The 27,312-nt window shown below is 56.5% G+C and overlaps 1 protein-coding gene across 3 annotated transcripts in view; it reads right to left on the bottom strand.

The window, feature by feature from the left end:
- The window catches only part of RPTOR (regulatory associated protein of MTOR complex 1), a 346,921-nt gene that overhangs the window by 8,137 nt on the left and 311,472 nt on the right, over positions 1-27,312 (bottom strand). For all 3 annotated transcript variants that reach the window (XM_079133423.1, XM_079133424.1, XM_079133425.1), the window contains 8 exons: positions 26,858-26,976; positions 19,423-19,526; positions 18,756-18,939; positions 17,287-17,397; positions 8,511-8,616; positions 5,932-6,046; positions 4,925-5,049; positions 3,038-3,142 (listed from right to left, as the gene is read on the bottom strand). In XM_079133423.1, the coding sequence (XP_078989549.1) occupies positions 3,038-3,142; positions 4,925-5,049; positions 5,932-6,046; positions 8,511-8,616; positions 17,287-17,397; positions 18,756-18,939; positions 19,423-19,526; positions 26,858-26,976 (969 nt within the window). The remainder of the gene's footprint in view (positions 1-3,037; positions 3,143-4,924; positions 5,050-5,931; positions 6,047-8,510; positions 8,617-17,286; positions 17,398-18,755; positions 18,940-19,422; positions 19,527-26,857; positions 26,977-27,312) is intronic.

Below are 27,312 nucleotides of genomic sequence, written 5' to 3' on the forward strand. Positions count from 1 at the left end.
ACCTCTCCCTCTTCTCCTTGCACGCCAGGTGCTGTTTCCGATCCCCCAGGAGTGCCCAGGCCTCTCCAGGAGCAGGGCCAACCGCTCCTTGGCTCAGCCAAGGTCTCTGCTGAGACCCCTGCAGGCTGAGGTGGGCTCCCTGGGCCTCTCCTCCATCCTCATCCTGGGTCAGGCTGCCAGGAGATACCAGACTGTGGTCCTTATCCATGGTCTGGAGGCTGCGAGTACCAGATCAGGTGCCAGCATGGTCAGGTGCTAGGGAGGGCCCTTGTCCTGGCCTACAGATGTGGGGGTGTGGGAGCAGTGGTCCCAGGGGCCGGGGGCCTGCCTCGCCACCTGTCTAGCCCTGACCTCCACCCGGAGGCCCCATCTTCACAGGCCATTTAGGAGTCAGCGCTTCAGCCTGTGAATCTGGGGACACACTCCTTGGGAACGACGCTCCAGTTTGAACAGCTGACACAGTTAAGGTGCAGTCTTTGGAACCTCCTGCTGAAAGGTGAAGGGCAATCCTGAGATGCGCTCAGGTTCAGAGTGGGGTTCATGCCTGTCCCAGGGAAGCCACGTCATGCCCAGAAGGACACTCTGGAGGGGAGGCCAGGCCCAAGAGCAGTACAGCAAGCACTGCAGGGCTTCCAGGTGAGGCGCAACAGCCACAGAGCCCTCATAGGTGGCAGGGGCTGGACCCCCAGGGCCTGCATCGCAGGGGCCACTTTGTAGTAGGTTTTAGTTGAAAACAAAAAAGCAAGAGTGAGGGCAAGGCCTGGCATGTTGGGGGACTTCCTCACCCGTCTGATCACGACAGCGGCCCCCTTCTCTGAGGATCCACAGCCCTGGAGGTGACTGGCTCTGCAGGGGTCACAGAGCAGCATGAAGCTGTCAGATGAAGGGTGCCAGCACCCTTGCTCTGAGTGGGGCTGCGGGTCCTGCTGCTGGTCTTCCCGGGGCCTCTGACCAGCCGGCAGTGCTCTGTCTCTGGGAGAGTGGAGGAGAGAGGGCCTGGCTCGTCAGGATGGGTAAGCAGTGGCTGATGGCCTGGTGTGGCACCTGCCCTGAAGGGCAGCGTGGCTCCTGGTGCCCTGCTACTCGGTGCTGTCCAGTGTCCTGCGGGGGCCCTGCCGTGTTCTCATCTGTCTTCCAGTGAGGGCCTGTGCTGGCAGCGGGGTTTCCTGCCCTGGCCTCTGACACAGGTTCAGCCCCCACCCCTGGTTTGATAAAGGGTTGAGGAAGCGCCACGTTCTCTGAGGAATGGCTCTGTCTGCACTATGTTCAGGCTGCTGAGAGTCGAGGTCTAATTCCAGCCAGGCAAACAGAAGCAGTGGGTCAGAGCTGGGCTCCCAGTGCACTCGCGCCTGCCTACACCTGGCACGTGGGCTTCGAGGCACTCCCCTGAGGGCAGAGGCCTAATCCCTGCTTGACTTCATCCTGGACACAGGCCCCGGAGTTCAGACCCAGAACCTGACCAAAGAGCTAATTTCTTTCCAAAACATAGACAAGGCAGGAGAACATGCAGTCAGACCAGCCACGCCGCGTCCCAGGCCCGACACTGGACAGCCTAACAGCCCCTCCCACCCCCAGAGCACGGCTTCAGGTCTTGGTCTCTGCCAGGCCCCTGACTAGGCTCCCAGCCTGGTGACCAGTCCAGAACTGACCTCTGAGCCTTTGGGAGCTCTGGCTCTGGCTTGTGCTCTGCGTGGCCGCCTCCTGGTCACTCTGATGAATGGACATCAACGACTGACCAGAGGCATGGGTCTCGCTGCTCTCAGGGCCAGCATGTGGGGCAGTTCCGCTTCCTTCTTGCTCTGGCAGCCTTGTGCTCTGCCCTGGGAGTGAGGCCATGCTGACGGACAGTGGGGTTTGAAGGATGGTCTGGTTCTGCCCGTGTCTTGACGGCTGAGCCCGGAGAGCCCACTGTTGTCCTGTGGCACCAGTTTCTGATGACCGGGGTCCAACCAACCCCTGGAACAACACTGCGAGGCTGTCGCCCAGCCCCACGTGGAGGAGGGCCTTTGGTCTTTCTTTAGGGTTTCAGAGAAAGTGGTTTTGTTGCTCTTTTGCTAAAACCTGCCCCAGCCCTGATCCCTGTTGGTTTAGTTTGGTTTTTCTCCTTGGAGATTGGATATCGGGTCTCCTTATAAAACTTTCACAGAGGTAAGGTCCACCTTGAGTTTTCTCCACCACCTTGCTTTCATCTTGAACTTTCACTGTAAGAATTCTTTCAAAACACTAAGATGTAGTCCAGAAGGTCTCCTGGCACATCTGTCCAACACCCTGTAGGCCCTGTGACCTGAGTAGAGGCAGCTCTGACTTGGTAAGGCCGGCAAAGGGCTGGCAAAGGGACAGAGAGCTTGCTAGAAGGCAGGGTTCCCTGTGACCCTAGATTCTGCAAGCCACAGACCCAGAAAGGAAGGGCTCATTTTGATATTCTCTGTAGGAGGGGAGGGCAGAGACAGAACTGAGAACCAGGAGAGGCTCTCTCATAGAGGTAGCAGGCTGGGAAGAGGACACAAACGGAGACGTAGAAGTCACGGGCAGGAAGAGGAGTCAGTGGTGGACCACAGCAATCTCACCCAGTGTCGCCAGGGCTGAGGGTGGCCGTTCCACAATGCACGGGGGGCCCTGGAACCCAGACCCAGACAGTCTGATGTGGTGGTCCTCCCACATGCTGGATGGCACAGAGCCATGCCCAGAACTGCTTCTGCAGCCGCAGATCCCACTAGCCTGGCAGGCCACCACCCTGGTCCCCAGTTAATGTGACATCAGCTTCTCAGGGTCGGCCAGCCACAATGTGCTTTTAAGCCACACTCAGCTTCACACCAGGACAGGTCCACCCATGGGCTTGACCAGAGCTCAGGGCCACATCGAGACTTAAAGGGCACTCAGATCCCTGGGCCTCCAAGTCTTGTGGCTGTCAGGGGAGGCCACCTGCTGGTCATCTGGGGACTCTGATGTGAATGGATGGCTGGCGGGGAGCTGGTCCAGAGGCTTTGGAACAGTGACCACTGCAGCTCTGGACTTCTCCCAAGGAGCCCAGACCCACCTCGTGTGGTTGGCAGCATGTCTGAGAGCCCCTGCCATGCAGTCACCATCTCTGGGTTCTTCTCCAAATCAGCAAAGTTCTTCCAGACCCTGATGGCACCATCATCTGGGGAAGGAGAGAAGGAGGGACGTGACCCTATGCCCCTTGCTGGGTCAGACCCCTGCCCTGGACACGGAGCTCTACCATGCCCAATAGTGGGACCCACAAGGTGCAGCCAGGTGCTCTGGATGCCTGTTCTCACTACTGTTGTGGCTGGTGGCTCTGGATGCCTGTTCCCACTACTCTGTTGCAGTGTGGGACTCTGGATGCCCACTTCCTGTCAGGCAACCCAGGGAAGCTGGCAGCAAGGCAATGGCACCTGTGTTCTCTGGGCATCTGGAAGCCACAGAGCTTGCCTGGAGCCAGCTGAAGCTCCCTGCCTGGTCAACGCGGGGAGGCGGGGTCAGGCCTCGCCTTCTCCGTCCTTCCCCTCTAGTTACTTCAGTTTCTCGTCTTGTGAAGTCTCATTCTCCCCAAAACCTTTAGGCCTTCACCCTTGCCCACACCTGCCTCGGGGCTCTGCACACGAACCAGCCTGATGCTGGAGGTGAGAGCCGCCTGTGGGCTTTCCACACGAAGACACAGGAGAGATGCCCTCCCCTTGCAGATGCCCTCAGCGTCCTCCAGCAGACAGGCAGGGTGTCTGACCTGTGTGTGCTGTGAGAATACGGACACCTGAGCCTTTCTCCCCAGGACCACTCTTTGGTCTCAGAGAGCTGAAGGCCGGCTTCCTCCACCTGTGTGTCTGGCTCTAAGGTTCGCCTTGTGGTAAGTGGCCCTGTTCTGAGGCTCCCCATATGCGGCCTGCTCTTAAAGAGCCCGCCTCCTCTCCCTGCTTTTGGTGATGGGAGATGCTAATGTCTAAACTGCCCTAAACCTTGGCTAGGCCTTGCTGGACCCTAACCCCACTGTGCTGATGCCTACAGGGAAGGACTGACTTTGGATATGGGCTTTGTTCTATCAGTCCTGAGATGCATCTGCTTGGAGGAGCACCTACCAAGGGGACATTTCCTCATGGTCATGTCAGTCACAGGGAACTCACAAACACTTCAAAAGTGATGTCACTAATAAGCAACAGGCCTCAGTGGCTCAGATGCCAGAGCCTGGGACCAGGACCAGACAGGGCCCAGTAGCCCGGAGGGGCGGTGAGCCTGAGATGCCTGTCTGCTCCCTCACCTCCTATTGCCTTTCTGCACACACAGGCTGATGGCCAGTGGCTTCTTGTTAGCAGGAGGCCGTCATGGGGCCAAATTAAAAGTGCCAAAGGAAACGACAGCCAACCTGGGTAACTGGCTTGGAGAACTCCTGCTGCAAAGCGAGGGTGAAATGATGGCATTTCAGGCCAAAAATAGAACCCGCGGAAACCGCAGGTGTGAGGCCTGCCACCAGTGCGCCCTGAAGGGCCCCTTCCAGAGAAGCCCAACTTGCAAAGGAAGGAGGATGTGTGCCAGGCCACGACTGCACCTCCCAGGAAGGCCCAGGGCACAGAGGCTGGCAGGGTGCTCCCCGGCTGTGGAAGGGCCAGGGCCCCAAGGTGAGAAGTGACCATTGAGGAGTCCTGCCAACACTGTCATGGCTGTGTCCTGCCCTGGGGTCCGCATTCTTTCACAAACACCCCCACTCTTAACTTCCGTTTTACTTTTTTGTGATGCTGGGTTGGAACCCAGGGCCCTGTGCCTGAGAGGCAAGTAGCTCTACCACTGAGCCACTGGGCCCCCCGGCCTCCCCGGACTTGGTGCCCTTTGCGAGAAGACAAACATGAGCGTGCCTCGTGTGCTGTGGGGCCTTGTGTCCCTCCTGCCACCCGCTCTGCACCTGCTTCAGGTCTGTCCGGCCAGGGCCACTCACCTGTGGCTGTCAAGAGAAGGGAGCAGTCCTGGCCATTCAGGTACTCCATGGCGGTGACCCTGGTGTACCGAGGGTTTCCATTGTGAAAATAATCCAGCTTTTCCCCTTTCTCCCAGTCCCAGAAACTTGAGGGAATAAGAGGAACAAGACCCACTGTTAGGGAGATGCAAACCGGAGTCACAGCAAGGCACTCTCACCCACCACGGCTGTCCCCAGGAGCACAGGTAACGAGTGGGGCGAGAAGCCGGAGCCCCACACCACTGGACACAGAAGACTGGTCACCCTTCCTCTGGGTCCACCCAGGGATGGAGAGACATCGTGAGCACAGGCCTCCTGTCCACCCATGTCCTCTGTGACGGTGGAGCCAGCCAGGGGCCTAGACGGGGTGGGGGAGCAAAGCGCGTCCCCCCAGTGGAAGAGGGCCCAGGGCAGCACCCTGCTCCTGCCACGCCGCCATGGCAAGATGCCACAGACACCCATGTGTCACGCGAGCCAGGCACGAGAGCGCAGTGCTCTGCAGTCACTCCTACACGTCCCTGGTCGCCCACTGGGCAGAGCGGGGCTGGCCAGGCCAGGCAGGGGGCGTCGGTGTGTAAGGGGAAGACGGGTGTTCTGGGCGGTGTGTGGAAATGTCTAGGATGGGAAGTTGTGTCATGCCTATTTCACCACCATTTAGAAAAGGAATAAGCAAGTGGTGAAGACAACGGGCACGTCACCAGTCACGACGCCGACCCTGCCCACCTCACCTGCCAGCGGGAGCCCCTGCACAAGGCAGGCTCACCGCCAGCTGGGCTCGGCTCCCGGGGGCCGTGCCCTTCTGCAGGAGCCCCTCAATGGGCTTCTCTTTCATAGAGGAGGTCTGGAAGCTCCCGTCACTGTGGAACTTGGGATCACCCTTGGCAGTGGCCAGAGCAAGGCAGAGTGGGTGGGCCTGGGAGATGGAGGGGAGGGCGCAGGGATGCCGGCACTGGCACTATCCCCGCTGAGGGTCAGTGAGTAAGGCCTACCAGATGCTGTCCTTGTCAGCCACGGCGATACACGGCGTAAAGGGGTGGAACTTGACCACGGAGGGGACACCAGGGTTCCTATTCAGAAATATCTGGTCATCCAGTCTGGTGATGCCTGCCGGAAAAAAACAGCAGGATGGGCCAGGGCCAGCTTGTTGACAGCAGGACCAGCCAAGGCCTGTGTCCAGGGGCTGGGAGGGTCACGAAGGAGACAGAGGCAGAGCAGGAACCAGGCAGGACAGAGCACCCGAAGGGCTGAAGGCCAGCAGCGTTCACATCCGTGCAGACGAGTGGCCGAGGAGTCTACGAATAGTGCGAAGGACTTCAGAACGGAGCCCGGCATGACCCGCAGAGACTCGGGCTGAGACCAGGCAGTCGTCACCTGTACCACGTTGAAGGGGTCGTCTAGTTCAGGAAGAGGCTAGCCAGGAGTCACGTGAGCAGAGGACGCAGACCCACAGGCGAGCCAGAGAAGGCGTGGCTGCTCCCCGGGCTCCCAGAGGTCCAAGGGGACGCCTGCTCGGGCTTCACCAGAGCCCACCTGGGAAAGAACCAGAAGGAGAGGCCAGGTTCCGCCCAGACGGGCTGAGGTCTGCTTCTGGTGGATGACAGGGGTTCGCCTGGACCAGCTGTGGGACCCTGGCACAGGGCTCTTCTGTGCAGCCCTGAGGAGAAAGGCAGCATGGCCAGCTCTGACCAGACACCTGTGTGGCCCTGGGCATGGGGTGCTTGAGGACCACAGGCCGACTTGGCTGGTGAGCACAACTCCAAGTGGACAGAGGAAAGCCTTGGGGTTCTTGGCAGCTGCTTGGCTCTGCTGCCCTGGCTGAAGCCTTTGCCCTCCATGGGAGCACTGGGCAGATGCTCAGCTGGAGGCCAGCCCTCACCTGGGCACAGCTGCTCTGCTGGGGGTCCTGCATGGCAGTCCTCTTCCTCGCCCATGCTCGGTGCTGCTCGGGTGACCCTGGGACTTCTGAAGGTGCTCAGCGAGTGAGTGGCCCTGCCGACTCCTCCATCTCCAACTCTTCCTGTTTCTTTCTTTTTTTCTGGGCACCAGAGATTGGACCCAGGGTGCTTCACCATGGAGCCAGATCCCCAGCTGTTTCTATTTTTTATTTTGAGACAGGGTCTCACTAAGTTGCTCGGGCTGGCTTTGAACTTGCGATCTTCCTGCCTCAGCCTCCTGAACAGCTGGGATGCCAGGCCTGACTTCATCCTCACGTCAGCGAGCTGGTGAGGGCGATCTGCTTGGTTCCAGTGGGAGCAAGCCGGGTCGGCTGGGGGTGCCTTCCCCTCGGCCAGCGCTTTTCTTTCTTTCTTTCTTTCTTTCTCCTTTTTTTTGAGAGCCAAAACAGTGGCATGGTTTTGAGCCCTGAAAGATGAAGGGAGACACCTGGAAGCACACAGAGAGCACGAGAGCCGATGGCTGGCTTGGGCCCAGAGGGGTGGCCTCTCCCTGCTGCCGTCCTTTGGTAACGGTGGCTTCTCCTTTGTTGTGTTCAGCCCACGGGGGCTGCTTTTCTACTGAATGTCTACATCCTCCCAGCACACGCTGGCTCTCAGGCAGACCAGGCAGCGTGCGCCCAGCCTGCACCTGCGGTGCCCGGAGAGGGCAAGGCTCTGCTGCCTCGGCCGCTCTCAGCGCCGAGTCCATGCGTCTCCATCTCCTGTGCGGCCGTTCCAGTGGATCACCAGCTCCTCGTCTGTGCTTTTCACAAATACATCTCTTTTTTTGTCACATACACTGGGAAAGGGAATTCCTAACTCTGGTTTATAAAGATATTCTTCTTTTTATGTCTATAAAACTTGCTTTTGTTTCGTGATCAGAAATGCCACTCACATACCACCTCTGCAGCTGGGACCAACTGCTGGGCAGCTGGAGGTCCCCCGACCCAGCCGCTCGTGGGCAAGAGTGCCTGGATGTGAGGTCAGGGGTGGGGACAGCCACAACCTCTCTACCTCCATGTGGGGGCCCTGCAGCCCAGGCCTGCCCTCAGGAACCCCTGCCGGTCCTCCACAGTGGAGGAAGCCTACTGTCCTCAGCCACGCGCTGCCTCCCACCCGTGGTGCAAATGAGGTGGTGAGCTAGGCAGAGGGCGGGGGGAGGTTCTGGCATCTGTTGCTAATTTGGGAGGTTTGATGAAAATGTGACTGAACAGTTTGGGATGGAGCTGAAGACTGCTCCAACGACCAGGTGGAGACTGGGTGGAGCCAGAGCCTAGTCTTCTGTTCCCAGGGAAGGACACTGTCAGCTAGAGACACAGGCCCCAGGGCCTAGGAAGCACTCGCACCCTCCCTCTGGAAACACCAGTGCAGAAGTGGCCCTCCCCAGAGGGGCTGCCAGCAGCGGGGGCCCTGGCGGCCCCAACAGCCCCTGCACCCTGAGGTGCCGTGCCCCCAGGCCAAGCCTTCCCTGCTCCTAGCTCTGGTCTGCACGACCCGCTGAAGGACTGAACTGTAAGGGAGGCACGGGGCACCCTGGGTGTTGGTGGGGGACAAGGCAGCCCATGTGCTGGCAGGGAGCCTTCTGCTCACTGCGGAGAGCTGTGCCCATGCCCCACCCCGCCAGCTGCCCTTACCCTTCTGGATGACCTGCTGCGCCTGCTTCCTGACGCGGGTGTTCCGCAGAAACCGCCACTCCCGCTCCTTGCGTATCTGGCTCTCCAGGTCGTGTTCTTCTGGGATCTTCAATGACAAACACCCATTTACACTCAGCAACTAGGAAAGGGTCCCCGTGGTGATAAGAAGGCACGTCTTCCCGAGATAAGGCAGCTCGGGGCCACACCTGCAGGGGCGCTCTCCAGCTGCACCCTGGCTGGTGTCCCAGACCCTCCAGCCAGTGGGCTGTGGGGCGCAAGCTGAGGCCCAGGAAGTGCCTCCCGGGCAGCGCTGGGCCAGAGGCCACGCTGGCTTTGACAATGAGACCCGTCTGTGCACCTGACACCTGGGGGAGAACCAGTGGACTCTGGTTCCCAGCTAGAAAGCAGGTCAGTTGTAAAGTCCCCGGAGATAAAAATCATATCAACGAATAAATCCCTGCTTCCTCCTAGGCAGACCTCACCCACCAGTGAGGGCCTGTCAGGTGGCCATGTGGGTCAAGAGCACACGTGTGTCATTCTTAAAGCTGCTCCTGAGGAGACTCTCGAGGATAAAGGGCACCAGGCAAGACACTGGCAAGACAGCCAGGCCAGCATACTGGTGTGCATGGCCGAGGAACGGGAAAGCCCTGTGCAGAGAACCCAGGAGGCTTGGTGGCTCTCGGACGACAGCTGTCCTGCAAATCTGCACTGGCAAGCGGCCTGTGGCTCCTTCTCCAGCATTTTATCACCATGTTCCTTTTTCCTTTTTAAAAATCGAAGAACACAAACCCAACAAAAGATCAACAACAAAAAAAGAGGCCATCCAACAGTAGGAGCTCCCAGTTGGCTTAGGACGACCCCAGGACGGCGAGGGTGGGAGGCCACCCAGGCCAGCAACAAGAGCAGTGTCCAGTGGCTCCCTGAGGTGCCCAGTGGCTTCCGCACAGGCTGGCTTAGGAACGACCCCAGGACCGGAGGTCATGAATTCATAACAACGTGTTTCCTTTGTGACAATCAAGAGCTTATTAGAAAAAAGAAACGACAAATGACCAGTAATGTAGAGCATAATAAGAAAAATCCAGAACACAACCTGAAGCTCGTGCAGAGAGGAGCTGGTCTGGGACACACTCGTGTTTCTCTGGGAGAAGGAGGCCTAGCAGATGCCGAGGGGACCTGAGGGACAGAGCTCCAGGCCCTGACCAGCTCTCTGTGGCAAGGCACTGTGTCTGAGGTGACCTGGCACTTGTGCTGTCTCCCATCACCAGCACGAGGGCCTGCAGGCCCAGCACTGCTGCCTCCCAAGGGCGAGTCCTCTGAAGAGCACCTTCTCTCGGGGACCCAGGAACCAGCACCCTGACAAACCACCCCAAGTGTCCATCTGGGGACAGTCAGTCATGACCAACAGGCTTACAGGATGCAGGGGCAGAAGAGGGGAGAGACAGGGTGACAGAGGGTGGGGCAGAGGTGGGAGGCAAGGCGGTGCCTGAGGGCACCAGGCACCATCCCCCCTCAGGACGGAACCGGAGGAAACTGGTTGAGAGATCACTGCCCCTTTGTGGTGGTTCTTAATCCTCAGGCCCTCTTCTTCTCCACCCATGTCCCTCTGGGCTGGCGTAAGGCTCCTTGGTAAACAGGAGCCCAGGAGAAGTGTGCCCGGCCCAGCTCCTGGGGATCGTGGGTGGCGGAACAGTGCCACATGATTAGGATCATGACACACACTGGCTCCGCCACCTCCTGGCTTCTCCTCAGACAGAAACCAATTACAGCCTGCAACCTCCCACGGAGGCGCGACAGCAGAAAGCCGATGAAGCCCAGCTCCTTTCCGGTAGCAAAAAAACGGGAAAACCAAACAAAAATCCTTGGGCTTGTGAACTGAGGAAGACAAGGAAGACGAGGGGTCCAGAGGCTGTATAGCCTTTCGCAGGAAGGAGGGCCTGGCAGGAGGGCTGCGTGTCTCAGGGCTGGATCTTATTTTTGGACCTTAGTTTACAAAGGCTCAAGGCTCAAGGGGTGTGGGGTGAAACTCAGAACAAGAACAGGGCTATGGGGCTGGGGACACAGCTCAGTGGGTAGTGCTGGCCTCACATGCACAAGGCCCTGGGCTCAATCCCCCACACTGGACCCCCCCCCCAAAAAAAAAAAAAAAAAAAAAGGAACAGGGCTACGGAGAGTGCTGGGAGTGGGGTAAAGCTGAGGGGGAGGGAACCTGCTGGAAGGTGCCGAGACCTCAGGGTCTCCCACCAGACACATGGGTACGTGATCCAGTTCTGACCCTCCATCTTTACTGAGAGGCGGTGTGGTGTGCTTGCAGATGGGGTAGGCAGCAGTGGCCACTGGCCACCTAGCTGGCTTCACTTCTTAAGCATGACCTCGGTGTAAGTGGAGTGCGTTCCTATCCCCCAGAGCCGGGCTGACAGGCTGAATACACCTTCTCCAGATAGTTCTGGGTTCTGCAAATGCTTCGATCCTGTAACCACCACTGATCAGGACAGAGAGTTCCTGCACCCCTAACAAGACCTCCCTCCAGCCGCAGGCCCTGGCAACCCCTGGCCTGTTTTCTAAGCCTGTTGTGCCTGTTCTGGGAGCTGTGGGAATGGACCACATGGGCTGCAACGGCCCCTACTGCTTTGTGCATCAAGACTTTGCTGCTGGGGCTGGGGTGTGGCTCAGTGGCAGAGCGCTTGCCTAGCACATTTGAAGTACTGGGTTCCATCCTCAGCATACATATACATAAATAAATAAAATAAAGATCCATTATCAAAAAAAAAAAAAAAAAAAAAAGACTTTGCTGGTTGGCATTCCCTTGCATGGCTTTATTGGCTCCTCTGTCCGCCAGGTGGAGGGTGTCTGAGTGGCTTGTAGACTCTGGCGGTGAACAAGGCTGCTGTGAGAACCACACACAGGTTTCTGCATGCACTTCTGTGGTTCCTTTGGTGGGTTGCTGGGTGTGCTCCTAACTTTATGAGGAACAGCCAAACGTACCCCAGGCACCTCTGAACTCATGTTGGCCAAGCAGGAGCACCTCAGTGGCTCCCTGTCCTTGGCTTGCGGGAGCCCAGGAGTCTGCTCTCACCCTGAGAGTGCTCCTCCACGTGTGGTCCGCCACTTGTGTGTCCTTCCTGGGGAAGTGCCAGGAGGATCTGTCCCCACGGTTCTTTAACTGGGCTGCTTTTTCCTGATTGTGGGATTCTGAGTACACTTTACGCACCAGACACAAGACGTGTGTCACAGACGTGCTTTAGGGTTTCAGGTGTGGCGTGCCTTTTCGTTTCCTTGATGGTATTTTCCAGACAGCGTTTGACCTGACGCAGTCCAGGGCTCACTGTACAGTGTGCCTTTTGCCTTCTGTATCTTAGTAAGGAATCTTCTCCCAACGCAAAGCCAGGAAGATTCTCTTGTTCCTTCCAGAGGTTTTAAGGTCTGGGTCTTGGAGTTGGGGGATGTACTTTGCACTAACGGTTGTACAGGGGTGAAGTGTGGAGCGAAGCCCCTCCCTACGGAATACGGCACGGCTTGCTGAAGCTTCACTGAGCAGCACATTTTCACGTCTTCCTTGAAAGTCAATTGAACATGTTTGTGCAGACCTATTTCTGGGCTCTCTGTTCTGTCTGGTCCACCTAGGTGACTATCTTGCCCCCGCGCCACACTTCCTGACCAATGTTATAGAGTCTTGAAATCAGAGAGAGTGAGGCATCCAATTCTTCTATGTCAAAGTTCTAAGGTCATTTTAGTTTCTTTGCTGTTTCCCATAGATTTCATAAATAGTGTGTCAATTTTCAAAAAATCTCATTAGGATTTGGGTTGGGACAACATGACTCTGCCCATCAGCTGAGGGAGTGTAGGCATTTTCACATCATAAGGAGAGTCTTCTGGTCCATGAGCATGGCCTCCATTTACTTGGGTCTTCTCTGATTTCTTTCATCAGAGTTTATGGATTTCAGCACAAGGATTTCCTTTTTAGATCCATATCTAAGCATGTCTGGTTTTGTGGTGCTTTTGTAAATGGTACAGTTTTGGTGCTTCTTGTAAATAGTACTAGTTATTTCTTATAGAAATGCCACTGATTATATATAATGCCTGTATCCTGCAAACTTACTAAACTCACATAGTGGCATCTGCAGGTTACCTGAAATTTTCTAGACACACGCCATGTCTGAGAACAGAGCTGGTCCTTTCCACACTTCCCGTCTGCAAACACGCATTTCCTTCCATGCCGTCCTGCCATCTAGGACCTCTGGTAGGCTGTCAAATGGTGGGATAAGACATCTTCATCTTGCCCTGACTTTAGAGGAAAAGCCCAGCGTTGTGCTGTGAGCATGTCGCTGATGAAGTTCTGAGCAGGTGTCTCGACGCCTCGCTGTCCGAGTCAGTTTTGTCTCACTGGGAGGGGGTCTACCTGGTCACCAGAGATGCTGCCACTTTCGATTTGTGGTGTTACATTGAGGGTTTGGGTCCATGTTCATGGAAGATGTTGGTTTAGCTGTCATTCTTGTGATGTCTTGGTGGGATTCGGGTGTGGGAGGAGCTCTCTCACAGCCTGAGTCGGGAAGTGTTTGCTCCTCTTGTACTTTGTGTTGAGTGGGTGGGTTCTCTTCCATCCAGGTTTGGTGTAATTTCAGGTCTAGAACTTTCTTTGTTGGAAGGTTTCTAATTACCAAACCTTTGTGGCTAGGGGAGTCAGTTATGAAGCCACTTTTTTAAAGGACATTTGATGACACAAGAAAGTGTCCAGGATCACCACATAAGTGAAGAATTTGGGCTGCAGGGTGTGCTGTGAGCCATCCCAAGGCGGGAGGAGACCATAGGAGCAAGGGCACAGGCGTGCACTCCAGGTGACCTCAACTTCCTTTATAGTTTCTATTTTCAGAGCTTTTCATAGTGCACTTGAAAAACCAGCTTCTTGGATTTAGCCAACGGCAGGGCGAGTTGGTGATGCTCCTCAGGGTCCCTGGCAGTATCCTGAGTGGGGTCAGGGCTTGAGGTCCAGGTTCCCTGTGAAAGAGCCGCCATGAGGGTTGCTGCTGGAGCCGGTGAGCTCCACTCTGCAGTCATGCCTTGAAAGAACCTCACCAATTCTTTGAGCTCTTTTTGCAATTATATTTCCATCTGTTTTAAGTTACGAAACTAATAATTGTTTTATAAAAATGTAAAACAACCCAGAAGGATATAATACAAAACACAGTCCCTGTCCCTGACTCCAGGCTCCACCTGTAGGTGACAGAGCTGTGGTCTGCGCCCCAGGCCATTCTGCACAGGGTGATGCTGCTGTGCGCTTGCAGAGGTAAGCTCAGGGGCAGGGGCTGTACCACACAGAGGTGGGTGCTGAGCTCAGGGGCAGGGGCTGCACCACACAGAGGTGGGCACTGAGCTCAGGGGCAGGGGGCTGCACCACAGAGGCGGGCACTGAGCTGAGGGGCAGGGGCTGCACCACACAGAGGCGGGCGCTGAGCTCAGGGGCAGGAGGCTGTATCACACAGAGGCAGCGTGTTGAATGACCTCTCATGCTGACCCTCCTTTCAGCTCTGGACACTTTGCTACTGGAGACGATGCTGTGAGGAATGCCGTTGGCAGCTGTGAGCACACATGTCCAGGGGAGGTTGAGAGACCTCAGAGCAGGGCTGCTGGTTCTGAGAGCACACCCTTTACAATGGTTTTCTCTCCTCTCTTCTTGGCAGCACAGGCAATCGGTCCCAGGGTGCTCTACCACTGAACTACAATACCAACCTTTTTTTAAAGAATTCGAGACAGGTTCTAAGTTGCCCAGGCAGGCCTCAAACTCGCCCCAGCCACTGGATCACGGGCGTGCACCACATGCCCAGGCTCATTTTCAATTCTGATAGCCACGGCCCCCTGCTGCTGTGAGGGCAGCGTTCACCCCCTAGCAAGGGCACCCGAGGGTGCCTGTGGCCCTGCCCCTTTGGAACCTTGGGATAGAATCAATCTTTGAAATTTGCCGACTGAGAGAAAAGAAGTCATATTAGTTTTATAATCAGAACAAAATTCAATAAATCCTTTTCTCTAAGCAGACAGCAGACCACTTTAACATTGTTCTGCGGGTCCTATGGTAGGCACAAGCTCTGTCAAACCCACGCTGGGAGGAGCAAGGCTGCCTCCTCAACTGGAGGTGAGCCACAGCCACGACGTGGTCCTCTTTGGTGGCATAGACCGGTAAGAAATTGATCCAAGGGGACAGACCCAGCAGGAGCTGCCGCTAGAGCCCCATCCTGGGTGCCCATCCCACTGACCACCAGGGCACACTGCTATCACTGCGGGCCAGGTTTTATTCCCTGGTGAATATTTAGTTCCCTGCGCACTCTGAGGCAGGTCGGGATTTGGGGTTCTTTACTGTTCTTGAGATCCAATCTTGGCCTTAGAACTTCTTTAGTTTACTTGTGAAGAAGCAGATAAATGCATTAAAAATGTTCTTAATGCATTTTATTACATAAACATGCCACTAGAAGATGAATTAACAAAAAGAATGCCCGGATGCCTCCCATTCAGAGAAAGTAGAAAAATGTCTCTGTAAAATCACAAGATAAAACGTGCCCTGTTCCCCTGTGCAGTTAGAAAGGTTTCTAATTCACGTAAAGGAAAGCCACATGGGTCCCTAACCCAAGACTTTGGTTGCCAAGTTGTGATGGACACACTGAGGATGGTTGCTGATTTCAGCCAGGGCTGGACAGCTGGTCACTTCAAGCTGCGCCCACTGAGAGTATCCCCACACACTTGGCAGGGTCAGAGGAAAACAACGTTCACTTATTCAACAACCACTGCCCAGCGGCCTCCGAATGGTCACAGGGTGGACACTGGCCTCAGGTGCACACGAGCAGCACTCAGCGCTGCCGTAGGGAGCGCTACTGGCAGGACCAGCCCGCCTGCGCGCCCTCACTGCTGGGAGCTTCCTCCGCCCTGCAGCTGCAAGACCAGAGACCCCTCCCTAGCATCCAGGAGGAAAGCCAGTCCTTCGGAAAACGTCCCTTCAATCCAAGCTCAGGAGAAACACACTTTGGGCACCTACACCGTTCCTCCTTCATCGCACGCTGATGATGGAGAAGAGGCAGGATTCAAGGACAAGAAAAGCTGCCCACTGCCTTCCAGAATCGCCACCGCTGCCACCACCGCCACACTGCAGCAGGGGCAGACCTCCAGGCCTCAGTTACCCTCCACGCCTGCCACCAGCACAGACCTGTCTCAGAAGCCAAACTTCTGTTAGGAGTGAACAGGTCAACCACGGTTCTACAGAACGGCTCTGTCCACGCCAGGGTCTGACCAACTGCTCTGCTTGTTCACACCTTGCGTGGCTCGTTCACTGCAAACTCCAGCACCTGCCTTCTTCTTCCTGCCCTGTCCTGCCCGTCACTTTCCCCCTGCTGCGTGCACACATGCCTGCAGCCCCGAGGCAACGGGAGTGGTCCTGACTGTCTGCAGCACAAGACACATGCTGCGCAGCATGGGCTGCGTTCTCTAGGACCGCCTGGACACAGGAATCATGCTTGCGTACAAACTGCAGGAGGCAGGAATGTGCCAGGAGGAGACAGGCTCACTGCCACCATGGCCAGGCCAATGGCCTTCCAGCGCCTCTGTGAGCAGTGTTCAGGTGCAGTGTGCACAGCGAGGCCCAGGTTTTGGCCTGCTGTTTTTCAAAATTCTATCATGAGCATTTCCTTATGCCATTCACTGTGAGCTTCATTTCAAAATAGCTCCAATGTCACCCAGCATTCAACCTTGCTGCACATCAGGAGGCCCCGCTTTCACTCCTGAGTAGTGCAGGGACATTCTGCACCTCTGATCGTTTTCTTAAGGTGGCGCCTAAGCAAAGCAGTTGCAGGTAGACGGGAACAGCTGCTGCCTGTGGAACTTCTTTCTAGAACAACTGGGCCACTTTACACTCAGGTTAGAGATGCAATGGTGTGCCCTGTTCCTCCCTGCAAGGGCTCCAGGCATCGGGACTGTGCTGCCGCCCCAGGTGCTGATGGTGAGACTATGTTTTAGGCAAGAGTCAGTCCTCGAGGGCGAGAGGGAAGCAGTGTGGAGCCGTCACAGAGCCAGAGCTGGCTGCAGAAGCCAGGCAGGCGTTCGCTGGACAGAGAACAAGCTGCGCCTTTCCTTCTCAGATGCTGACAGGAGGGAGGGGAGGAGTCCTCTGTTCCCGGGAACCCTTACCCTGGAGGCTGTGCTGACAGAGCAGACCTGCCTGCCTGGGGGAGGGGCTTGCGTCCACGCCAGGGAGCTGCGGGGCACAGCGCACCCCTCACATGTGGCTGGGGCAGAATCAGACCCAAGAGTCGGTCTTGTGGAACAAGCCCGAATGTGCTGGGATTGGCCCAGCTAGCACAGTCTTAGCGTTCCCAGAGTGGGAAGTCACCAAGCCCGGCCCGTGAGGAATCGTGTGGCCTTGCCGAGGAGTGCCGAGGGACACCAGTGGCTCTGGACTGTGGAGGGGCAGGCTGCTCCTCCCTGTGGGGACAGGGAAGCACTGCCTGCCTCTGTGGCAATTCTGTCTCACTGCTTAGGTGTCCACTGTGACAGCAATTGGTGCCACCCTCCAGAGGCCATCGATGTGGCACCAAGGAGTCACAGAGGCCAGCAGTGAGCCTGGGGCAGCAGAGGGATCACAGCTCCCAGCAGGGCCAGGGGTGGGGGCAGGATGGGGCTTTGGCTGCCGGAGGGGAGCCTGCGTGGTAAGTGGAGGCACAGAGGGGTGGGACCCAGGCCAGTGCCAGGGACACTGAGAAGTGTACGGGTCAGCTCCATGACCGCCTTGCTCGGGACGCACCTTCATGACAGGCTGTGCAAAGTAGCGGGCGCTCCAGTCGCAGAAGCCCGTCTGCATGGCGGCACAGATGAAGCTCTTGTGTCCAGCAGCATCGTCCGCGTCATCCGCCGTCTTGGGGGTGTTAGGAAAAGGAGGGTTAGTGGGCAGAGGAATGGCAGCAGTCTTGCTGTCCCCCTACACTTCTTCACAGGCCTGAGGAGCTCCCGGCTGGGGACAGAGGTCCTGGAGAGCCAAGGTCTGCTTTCTAAGGACGGCCATTCTGCGTGCATTTCACTTGGGTGCCCTGGTGACCAGGCATCCCTGACCATCTGGACAGGAAATGGGGGCCTGGATAAGAGGCAGGACAGCACCTGCTCTGCTGTCCCTGGTTTGGCCAGTAGGGCCATGGTCCCTCACTCGAGCCAGATCCCACAGCTGGCTTTGAGGGGTCACGTGGGCTGTACATGGTCCATCAGCCCCTTGGGCGCTGGTCAGGGCTGCTTTCTGGCTGTGTTCAGCTGGGTGTCGGTGGGCTGGGGCTGCTGACCACCCATGCCCTGATGACAGGCTGTGCTCTGGCCACCTTCTGCCAGGGCACAGGGTGGCCCAGCTGCCAGGGACGGTGTTCGCCTCTCCCTGAGGCATGGGCTGCAGCAGTCCCCTGGCATCCTGGTGCTGGGTAGGGCTGCAGGCCACCCACACCCGCTCCTGGCAGAGAGGAACCTGGGTGGGGGCAGTGAGAGGTGCACACTTCAATGGGAGCAGCAGCTCTGGCTCTGGGGAGGCACAGGCTGGGTCAGGTGGGGACATCATGCCACTGCACTCCTGTCCCTGGCCTGCATCACGGTCCAGCCAAGAGGCTGAGCACTGACATGGAGAACTGCTGATCACCACAGGGTAAGCCTTGGTCCAGAGTCAACCTGCAAGGCAGGAACTCTGTTTTGTCCACTGGACAACCAGGAGCAGGCCCACTGCTGAGGGAAGTTCAGCACTGTGGACGCTCGAGGCAGCCATATGCCCGCAGCACATCCTGAACACCCTTCTTTGGTCCTGTCTTTGATGAGAAAGTGGCACACGGCCTGGACAGGACAGGTGGCCTTGGGTCAGGCACATTTCACGTGGCTCTCAGAGCGCGAAGGGAAAGCACAGCCTCTCTCGGAATCTCCTTTCAACTGAGTCAAAGAGGGAGCGATGAGCCTGTTTGTGCAGTGACTGAATGTTTACAGGAAAAAACCCAACCATCCCGCATAAACGCTAGAGCAGCTGCCCCCTCAGGAGGAGCCAGAACACTGTCTCCTCAGGCAGGGAAAACGCACATCAGCTGCAGGAATAAGCTGGGGACCAGGCTGAGGGCAGAGGGGTGCGCAGCGAGGGCCGTCAGGGCCCAAATCCAAGGCCTCTGCCACACACCAGAGAGGCCAAGTCCTCCACCTGGTCAGGACCCTTGGTGCTGGAGGTCACGAGGTGCAGAGACACGTGAGCCTTCTCACCTGATCTGGACCCTTGTCAAACATCTTCCGCGTTCGGGGGAACTGGTGGGAGTGAGGGGTGTACTGCGTGCCTGTGGGGCCCGTGGGGCCCGGGCGGCCAGAAGGCAGGTCGCGACTGACTGGCTGCTTGGCCACATCATTGGTCAGGCTGCAGCTGCTGGTGCTGGACGCTGGCGGGGAGCCTCTGTGTTGGGAGAAGAGCAGACAGGGAGCTTTACTGAGTGTCCACCACACATGCTGCTAACACGGTGACTTGCCAACACTGTCCCTAGGCAGGTGCTAAAACAGTTGCTCACTGGACACGCACACAGAGTGACAGGGTAACTGAATACAGAGCGTGTCTGAAGCAGCCGAGGCAGCAGGATCAGCTGCGGCCTGGGGAGGTGGACACTGCCATGGTGTGGCCGTGAGAGTCGCTCTGCTGGCACCCACACGGGGGGCTGAGATCCCTGTGAGATCCCACAGCCAGGGAGCCGGGCCCGGTCCCGCTCGCAAGTCCCACTGCGTGCAAACGAGGGGCTCTCCAGGCAAGGGCCTCTTCCAGGAGGGGCCCGGGTGAGGAAGACAGGAGCTGGGAGCAGGAGAGCTGGGCAACGAGGGGGCAGGCAGAGGCGGGCATGGCAACCGCAGGTGCAGGGTGCTGGTCCAGCTGCCCCAGGCCACTTACCCCACCTGGTGGATGTGCATGCCCTTATTAGTGGGGCTGGCTGGTGCCGACTGGGTCAGAGAGGAGGTGTCAAGGATGCGCTGGGGCCGGGCGTTCACGGTGGCCTAGGAGAGAAAGGACATATGACGTGCAAGGTCAAAGGGCAACAGACTCCTCTGAGCCTGCCAGGCAGACACACAAGGTTGGTGGCTGCTTCTGTGTTGCTTCAAAATGGTGGAAAAGGCCTTCTGGCTGAGGATATCCGAGGTCCCAGTGGAAGGCCCCCGTACACCCCACAAAGGGCAACCCTGAGGACCAGCGAAGCTGTTACTCATCTAGACATGGAGCCAGGAGGCCCAGGGCTGGGCAGTGGTCTGCATGAGCCTCTGGAGGCAGACCACAGGGCACCTTCAAGACGGCCCACAGCCACCTCCACCTGCTGCCTAGAGTCCACCGCCCCTATGCAGGAGACGTGGGGGATGTCAGGGCCAGGCAGGGCAGTGAGGGTCGGGAAGCACTGTATCAGTGGGTGCTGACCAGGTGGTCTCTGGGGTGGTAAAGCATCAGTTCCACAAGCACAGCTGCTGTGCCACCACCTGTGCCCCTGTGCTCAAGGGTCCAGAAGGCTGAGAAGGCATGGGGAGGGTGAAGGGCCCTGCGGGAGTCCTCTTGCTCCAGGGGCAAACAGGCTGTCCTGTCCTGGCTTGCAATTTGGGCTGCCACAGTACAACCACCTTAAGACCACAGCAGCTCAGCACCACTGGAGTCCTGAGTGATGTCCCTGTGGTCACCTGCATTCAAGGGGAGAGTGTCACTACAGCCTGTCATTCCCATGTTCAGGGTTGTCCCAAACAGCTTCTGAAACGTAGCACTACGGTTGAAGAGATGGTTGTAGTTCTGCAAACGTCCTTCCAAAAACATCTGCTGGGCTTAAGTTTCACCCCAGAAAGATGTGCACCAGCTGGGACCTGGCCTCCGGGGTGGAGGTTCTGCCCGACTCTCAGTGGACTTTGTGCAGATGTGGAACCGGCTGTCCACGGGGGAAATGGGTAGCAAAGGCTCCATGCACTCAGGCAAGGCCACCTTGCTGCCCACTCAGGGCGGGGGTGTCCCCCATGTCAGAGGACAGGCCCGTCCTGGCTTCGGGTTTCTGCATTTCCCATTTTGCCTTCGGGAACGCTGTCCCTACTGTTCAGTCACCAGACACAAGTCAAAGAAAACCACCACGATGCTCTTTATTTAAACAGTGTCTACATTTCCCAGCAAATCCCTGACTGCAGGATAGAAAGAGCAGGAGAAAGGAGCCATGCCTGGTCTTTAAACGATGTTCCTCATGTTTTAATTTGAAGAGTGACCTGTTCTTTGTGAACTTGTTTTTTTGCTTTTGTATTTAAATTATTCAGTCAATTCTGTGGCACTCATGCCCTACAAAACCTGACAGCCATGATTCCTGAAGTTAAAATGAGAAAAGAAATTTAAACTTCAATTACAAGCATAATACGCATCTTCTGAAAATTTCTGGAGAAACAGTGGAAGGTGATGGGGAGACAAACCCCCATTGCTTCTTGTGCCCAGAGCATGGGAACCGGGCCGTGGCCATCACTCAGGAGCCCACGCCTCACAGCCTCGGCGCCCCTCAGCCTCGGCCCCCAGAAGCTCCTGGGGATTCTGAGTGGGAGCCTGTGGCTCTTAGCTCTGCTGAGTGCAGCCTGCACACCTGGGCTGCTCACACCTGGCTGCTGCTACGAGGCTCCCATTTTGAATCATTTTCAGAGATTCCGAGAGGTGGACCAAACGGGGATGGGAGGCAGACTACAGGCTCGGTGGGAGCTTTCTTCTGCTCTCAATCCAACTTGTCCGTGTTCCCTGAGCACTGGCAACGTGGCTGGGTGCAGGCCCATGTGGTGAGTGTGAATGAAGAGTCACCAGGGAGGTGGCTGCTTCGAGGAAGAAGGTGCCTGGAGCAGGGGACTGCGGGAGGTTTCCGGGGACAGTCCTTTCTGCACGGTCCTGTCATATGGTGAGCACCCTGCTGGGCAAACTTCACTGAACACTCTCAGCTACTGGTAGAAGACAGCATGGCGTGTGAGACCCAGTGCCCTGCGTGAGCCCTTCCTGATGGCTCTGCTTGGCCACTGCCACCTGGCGCACAGATGCACCTCTGGGAAAACCTGAGCTACCCTCCCTTGTGGCAGTGGGTTTAAGCCCTGCAGAGCAAGGCAGAGGTGAGGGGCGAGGGCATGGTGTCAGCTGGCTTTTCACAGAGTCAACATGACTTTGTTAAAAGTCCAGTTTCAGGCAGATACTCTGCAAGGATGGAGATACGTCCCTTTGGCCACACTGCCCTGACCCAGGTGCAGTGAACCCGCTTCTACCTCCGGCTGCCAGTCTCATCACTCTAGTGGTTCTCCAACCAGAACGTCACAAGGCCACAGAAGGCGGACCCACTGCAGAGAAAGATGCCAGGGAGAAGTCTCAGTGGCAGCACAGGGAATCTCTCGGTGCCTCTGGACAGTCAGGCTCAGATTCTAGCGGGAACGCTGCTGCCCTGTGTCGCGAGGGGTGCGGGAATCCAGAAAAGTTCCAGAAATGTGAGGGACTCTCAGCGGGGATCCACTGCAGGGCGCAGAAGCCCCAGACTGAGTGAGAGGTGGGGACTGCGGCGGGACCCGGGAGACCGTGCACTCAGCTCTTCTGCAGACTGTGTTTCCTAAACATGTGACTTTTCTCTTGGAAATGTGAGTCCCAGGTATGACATTAACTGCCTGTTTGCTACACTCAGAGCTCAGTGCCCTAGATCCTGAACACTGCAGGAAGGGACCCCTGTCACCGAGGACCCAGTGTGGCTGAGGCCAAGGAGTTCCGCCCTGGGGCTCCCTCCCTCCTGGACCCAGCAGGAGGAGAGGCAGGGTGCTCCTGGGGCTGCGATGGCACTAATGCTCATGCTAACCATACGTCCCCAGAGGGACAACACAGGGACAAGGGTGGCACAGGTGACTGCTTTTAACTTGCACTGCCTGAGGCAGGCCCGACAGGCGTCTGGTCTTGCAGATGAGAAACGAGCACTGGGAGATGGGAAGGAGCTGGTCAGGGGCTCAGGGCCAACACAGTCCTGGCCATACTTGTGCTGACCCCAGGCTGGGCTGTGCAGTTCCCAGGGCTCCAAGGCCCTTCCTCTGCTGCTCCCAAGTCCCTGTGTGGGACTCACTGACATGGCAGAGTCTCAGTGAGAACGGTCCCCTGGCTGCCACCTGACAGCCATGGAGCTGGTCCCAGGCATGGCCCCAGCATCTTGGTCTAGAAGGTCTCTCCAGGGAGGCTTCTGCATGGAAATTCCACGCAATACTGTTTAAAAGAAACTTGTCGGCGCTGTGACCAGGCAGGCTCAGTGGGGCCTCCCAATACCTTTCCCGAGTTTCTCAATCTTCATTCACTGGTGGCTCAGGCCTGTGGTCTTCTGGTGGACATTGTGCCTTGGTTAGGGAAGTGAGCCCCTGGTTCCTGACGCACTTGGTCTGCCCACATTCCACACAGACACAGCTCTCGCAGGACCCAGAGGCTGTGGCACTATTTCTGGAATTGACGCAGCTCTTAGATTTTCTCCTAAGTATCAGAATGAGAAGTGAGGGTGTGCTGGTCGGAGCCCGTGGCTTGTGTGCTCTTCTGCTGGGAAGCACTGGTGGTAGGAGGGCTGAGAGGCCAGGGGTGCTAGGGCCGCAACATGTCCCCTGGGGTCTTTGTTCTCCTCTTTCTACTTCAGCATGGCTTTAGGTTTCCTGTAATAAACACTAAAGCAAAATGCAAACCCCAGGCCATGGAATGAAGGTTTGACGCCAGGCTGAGGCTGTGGAGCTAGGGGCTCTTCACACAGGCTGGCTCTGAATGAAGCACCTGCATCTGAATGAAGCATTCCAGGGCATTCCACAGTAATAAGGCGCTTTCTGATGAGCAAAACTTGGCCTCAGAGTTCATCTAAAATGGGCTTGTTTCTCTGTAAAAACGAAATATAATCTCTTCAATTCCTGTAGCAGAAGGCAAGGTGCTTCTTGAAATTAAAATGAGAACAAGAAAACATTCCCTTAATACTCATGCTCCAGTCTCCAGCAGCAGTGTCTGCTCTGAGGCACTCGCAGGTACAGCGTTCACAGACACAGGATGCACTGTGCTGCCGTGGGTTCTTTGGGGAGGCCACCTGGGCTCTTGCTCTGGCTGTGGCATGCCTTTGGGTTGGCGGCCATGTGCACACTGGGTGTGTGCCACTCTAGACCAGCCAAGCAGGCATAGAGGCCAAATGTCACTTTGCTGGGGGCTCCAGGCCTCAGTGAGAGCACGGTCTCAGAGGCACATAGATTACTTTCTCAGGGGCTGTAGCTTGCTCACCTGCAAGGTGACACCCTGAAGGCTGAGTTACCTTGACGTGGGGGCTTGGGCCCTGGCTCAGAGCTGCAGCCTGAGCACATCCACAAGGCCAGGGCCGGCAGTGGCGCTGCGACTCTCCCACAGCTCAGGGAGGAGGTTCCTGGGCAGCACCCAACTCCCAGAGGCAGGGTCGACAGCAGTGGGCTTAGAGCTCAAAGTCAATGCCCAGCTCCAGGGTTCCAGTGCTACCTGATCCAGGGGGCTGTGGTCAGGGCAGATACATGAAGCCGCTGAGAAGCACATGAAGCCGCTGAGAAGCAGGCAGGCCGAGTCCCAAGTCCCCACAACCGAGACACTCAAGAAGTCACACAGGCTGGGACGAAGTGATGCCTGGGCCACAGCTGTGCTGCCGCGAAGTGCAAGGGAGGCCGTGCTGTGCCTCCAGGAGCAATGAAGAGGCCGTGGGGACATCTGTGAGTGCGAGGCTATGCCACGGAGGGAGTCAGCCAGTCTCTGCTCTTCTTGAACACAAATTCTAAATTTACAACATTCACTAACATCCATATAAGACTTTTTAAAAAGATAATTTAAGTGAAAATAATTCTTTCTTCTTTTTCCATTTCTGTGGATGAAACCCAGGGGCTCACACATGCTAGGCAAGTGCTCTGCCACTAAGCTACACCTGCAGCCCCTTTTATTTAACTTTTAAAATTTTGAGAAATGACCTTGCTAGGTTACGCAGGCCGGCCTTGAACTAATGATCCTCCTGCCTCAGCCTCCTGAGTACTTAGGAGTACTTGCACACCCAGTGAAAATAATGCTTCAAAACCCACCCTGAGCTTGTGCACTACTGGTGGGGAGCTGAGTCAGAGGCTGGCAGAGCGGTAAGTGGTAAGACGGGCTTTCCCTAACACGCTGCCCCAGGCTGCCAGAGCGCCAGCTGCCCTGGGCCCACGCCTGCAGCTGGCCGGGTAGGGTGGTGGCACAGGGTCCTGCAGCCTCTCCTCTAGCTCCTGGTCTTTCTGTTCCTCCCCTCTTCCTGCCTGTTTGCTTTCTTCCCTCCCTCATCTCAGACCATGATATGTAATAGACACTTTAAAACAGTTTTCTACGTGAAGCGATCCTTTTCTCAGTTGAGAAATGTGATGATTGGATCATTTTTTAGTTTTCTTTCTTGCCAGGGACTGAACGCCATAGTATCCTACTAAGCAATTAAAATGTTAACTTCATGACTGACCATCTTCCACAGGCAGTGACAAGGACGACCAGAATGAGCAGAGTGCCCATGCCGGTCTTCCAGGCCTCTCTGCAGCTGGCCATGCAGCTGCTGAGGGACTGAGGGAGGTCAGGTCAGTGTGAGAGCGAATGATGCAACTGTCCTAAGCTGGCCAAAGTGTGCCTATGCAGTGGCACTAGTGGGATGCTCCTGGGAGGAAGGGCGTGAAGCATTGCTGGACCAGCAAGTGGACACTTCTAGGCCAGGGTGCCAAATGTGAACACACCTCTCAAGCCTAGATCAGGACTTGCCTCTGCCTCACTCTCACTGCAGCTTTAGAGGAGGGCAGGCCTGCAGGCTGCTGCGCTCAACACTGGGAGCATGGGGCCCCACCACCACCTGAGGAGCAGCCACGGCCAGGGACCAGGAAGAAGGAGCTCCACCACCAGCAAACAGAAACAAGGAGGCAGGCTAAAAGCCACAGGTCTGAACCCTCCTGAGCCTAGCAAGTGGCACCTAAGCACAGTCCTTGCTGTGCCAGGGCCAGAGGCAGTGACCTGCTCCTGGGCTGGAGAGGGTGCCAGCAAGCTGTGAGCCTGGTGATCTTTCTCTGTACTCTTCTTGCAACTTTTTTGTAAACTTGAGGTTATCAAAAAATCATAAAAACATCAAGAATGCTATCGTGAATGACCTCTAATTCCATTCACAAAAGCACCGACAGCTAGAACGCCCAGAGAGACATGCGTGCTCAACTGTTCTTAGATGCTGGGTGTTGGGTACCTGGGGTCTGCGGTCCCAGCACATGCCCAGCTGCAGTGCAGAGAAGGGGAACCCAGGTGAGCCCAGCACTCTGGGGAGAGAAAACACAGGGTCGAGCTCCAGCGAGGCCCACGGGCTAGGATCTGCTGGGTGGAGAGTCAGGTGGGAGTTTCCAGGGTTTGCAAGGGAGGGCCCTTAAACCTTTGATACTCTTCTGCTCACAGGTGAGGCAAAGAAGAGCTAGGAGACTGGGTGCAATGGCACAAGCCCATGGTCCCAGCTACTTGGCAGCCTGAGGCAGGATCACAAGTTCAAGGCCAGCCTCAGCAACTGAGTGCCTGTCCCAAAATAAAATTAAAAAGGGCTGAGGGTGTGGCCCAGTGCTAGAGTGACTGGTCAATGTGCCATGAGGCCCTGGTTCCATCCATAGCACGGGGGGAAAAAAAGAAGAAATAAAGAAAGAAAAACGACAACGGGCTAGGGGTGGGGCTCAGTGGTGGAGCGCTTGCCTAGCATGTGTGAGGCCCTGGGTTTGATTTGCAACCACATAAACATAAGTAAATAAATAAAAATAAAGGTCCATTGACAGCTAATAAAATATTAAGAAACAACAACAACGAACTAGAAGGCATCAGGCCAAATTCCTAGGACTCACAAGAAGAGCTGGGGATTGTTCGTACTCCCCAAAGAGAGAGCTAAAAACCAATGACCTAAGCTTCTCCTTAAAATGAGAATGAGAAGAGCAAATGAAATTCCAAGCAAGAGGAGAAGAGGTAAAAGTGACAAAGCTGCCGGCAATTAACCTGAGGATGGAAAACAACAGAAAAACCAACAACACCAAAAGCCGAGTCTCTCAAAAGGGTCCCTTAGTCAGGAGAGGAGCGGTCGCCAACAGTGGTAGAGGAATGGAGGCAGGGACGTCACCAGAGCACACGAAGTGAAGGTGTGGAGTGCAGGGTGGCCTCACAGCTGAGCCACGTGCAGACAGGCCTTCTCTTGGAACTGTTCTGCTCGTGTTGTGTTTAAGCCAAGGCGTAGTCTCGAGGAGCCTGGAGAGTCCTGCTGGAACACTCATGGCTGAAAATGAACTTGAGGGTGCAGTGAACGTCCCAGGCCACATACCTTGTAGGCGATGCTGTTGAGCACTTTCATGGCTAAGTCAGATACCTCTGGGTAGGGATCTGCGGCCAGGTGCAGTAGGACTCTCCAAATCTGAGTGTAAACACTGTTAAAGGAAACTCCTAGGAAAGAAAGAGGAGACGTTTCAGTGGAAACAGCTGCCACGCACACGCTGCTGGCGCCTGAGGCGCTGTTTTCTGGGAGCCTAGCCATGGTGCCAAGAGCTGGGGTTAGGGAGCTCCCCAGCTCTCCCTCTGGCAATGGCCAGGGCGTCAGGAGTCCCAGCACTCATAGGCCGTCACGCTGCTCTCAGCTTCCCAGCCTCGGTCTTTCCAGAAGGAAAGCTGGGGTTGGACAGGGCAGGTTTGCCTCTGGGATGACCCTGCAGACCGCAAAGGACCGCCTGGTCCTGGGAAGCATCTGCTCGCAAGTTCCAGACTCTGGGAGGTGCCCTGGCC

This window comes from Sciurus vulgaris (assembly GCF_902686455.1).
Source record: "Sciurus vulgaris genome assembly, chromosome: 3".
Taxonomy (NCBI): domain Eukaryota; kingdom Metazoa; phylum Chordata; class Mammalia; order Rodentia; family Sciuridae; genus Sciurus; species Sciurus vulgaris.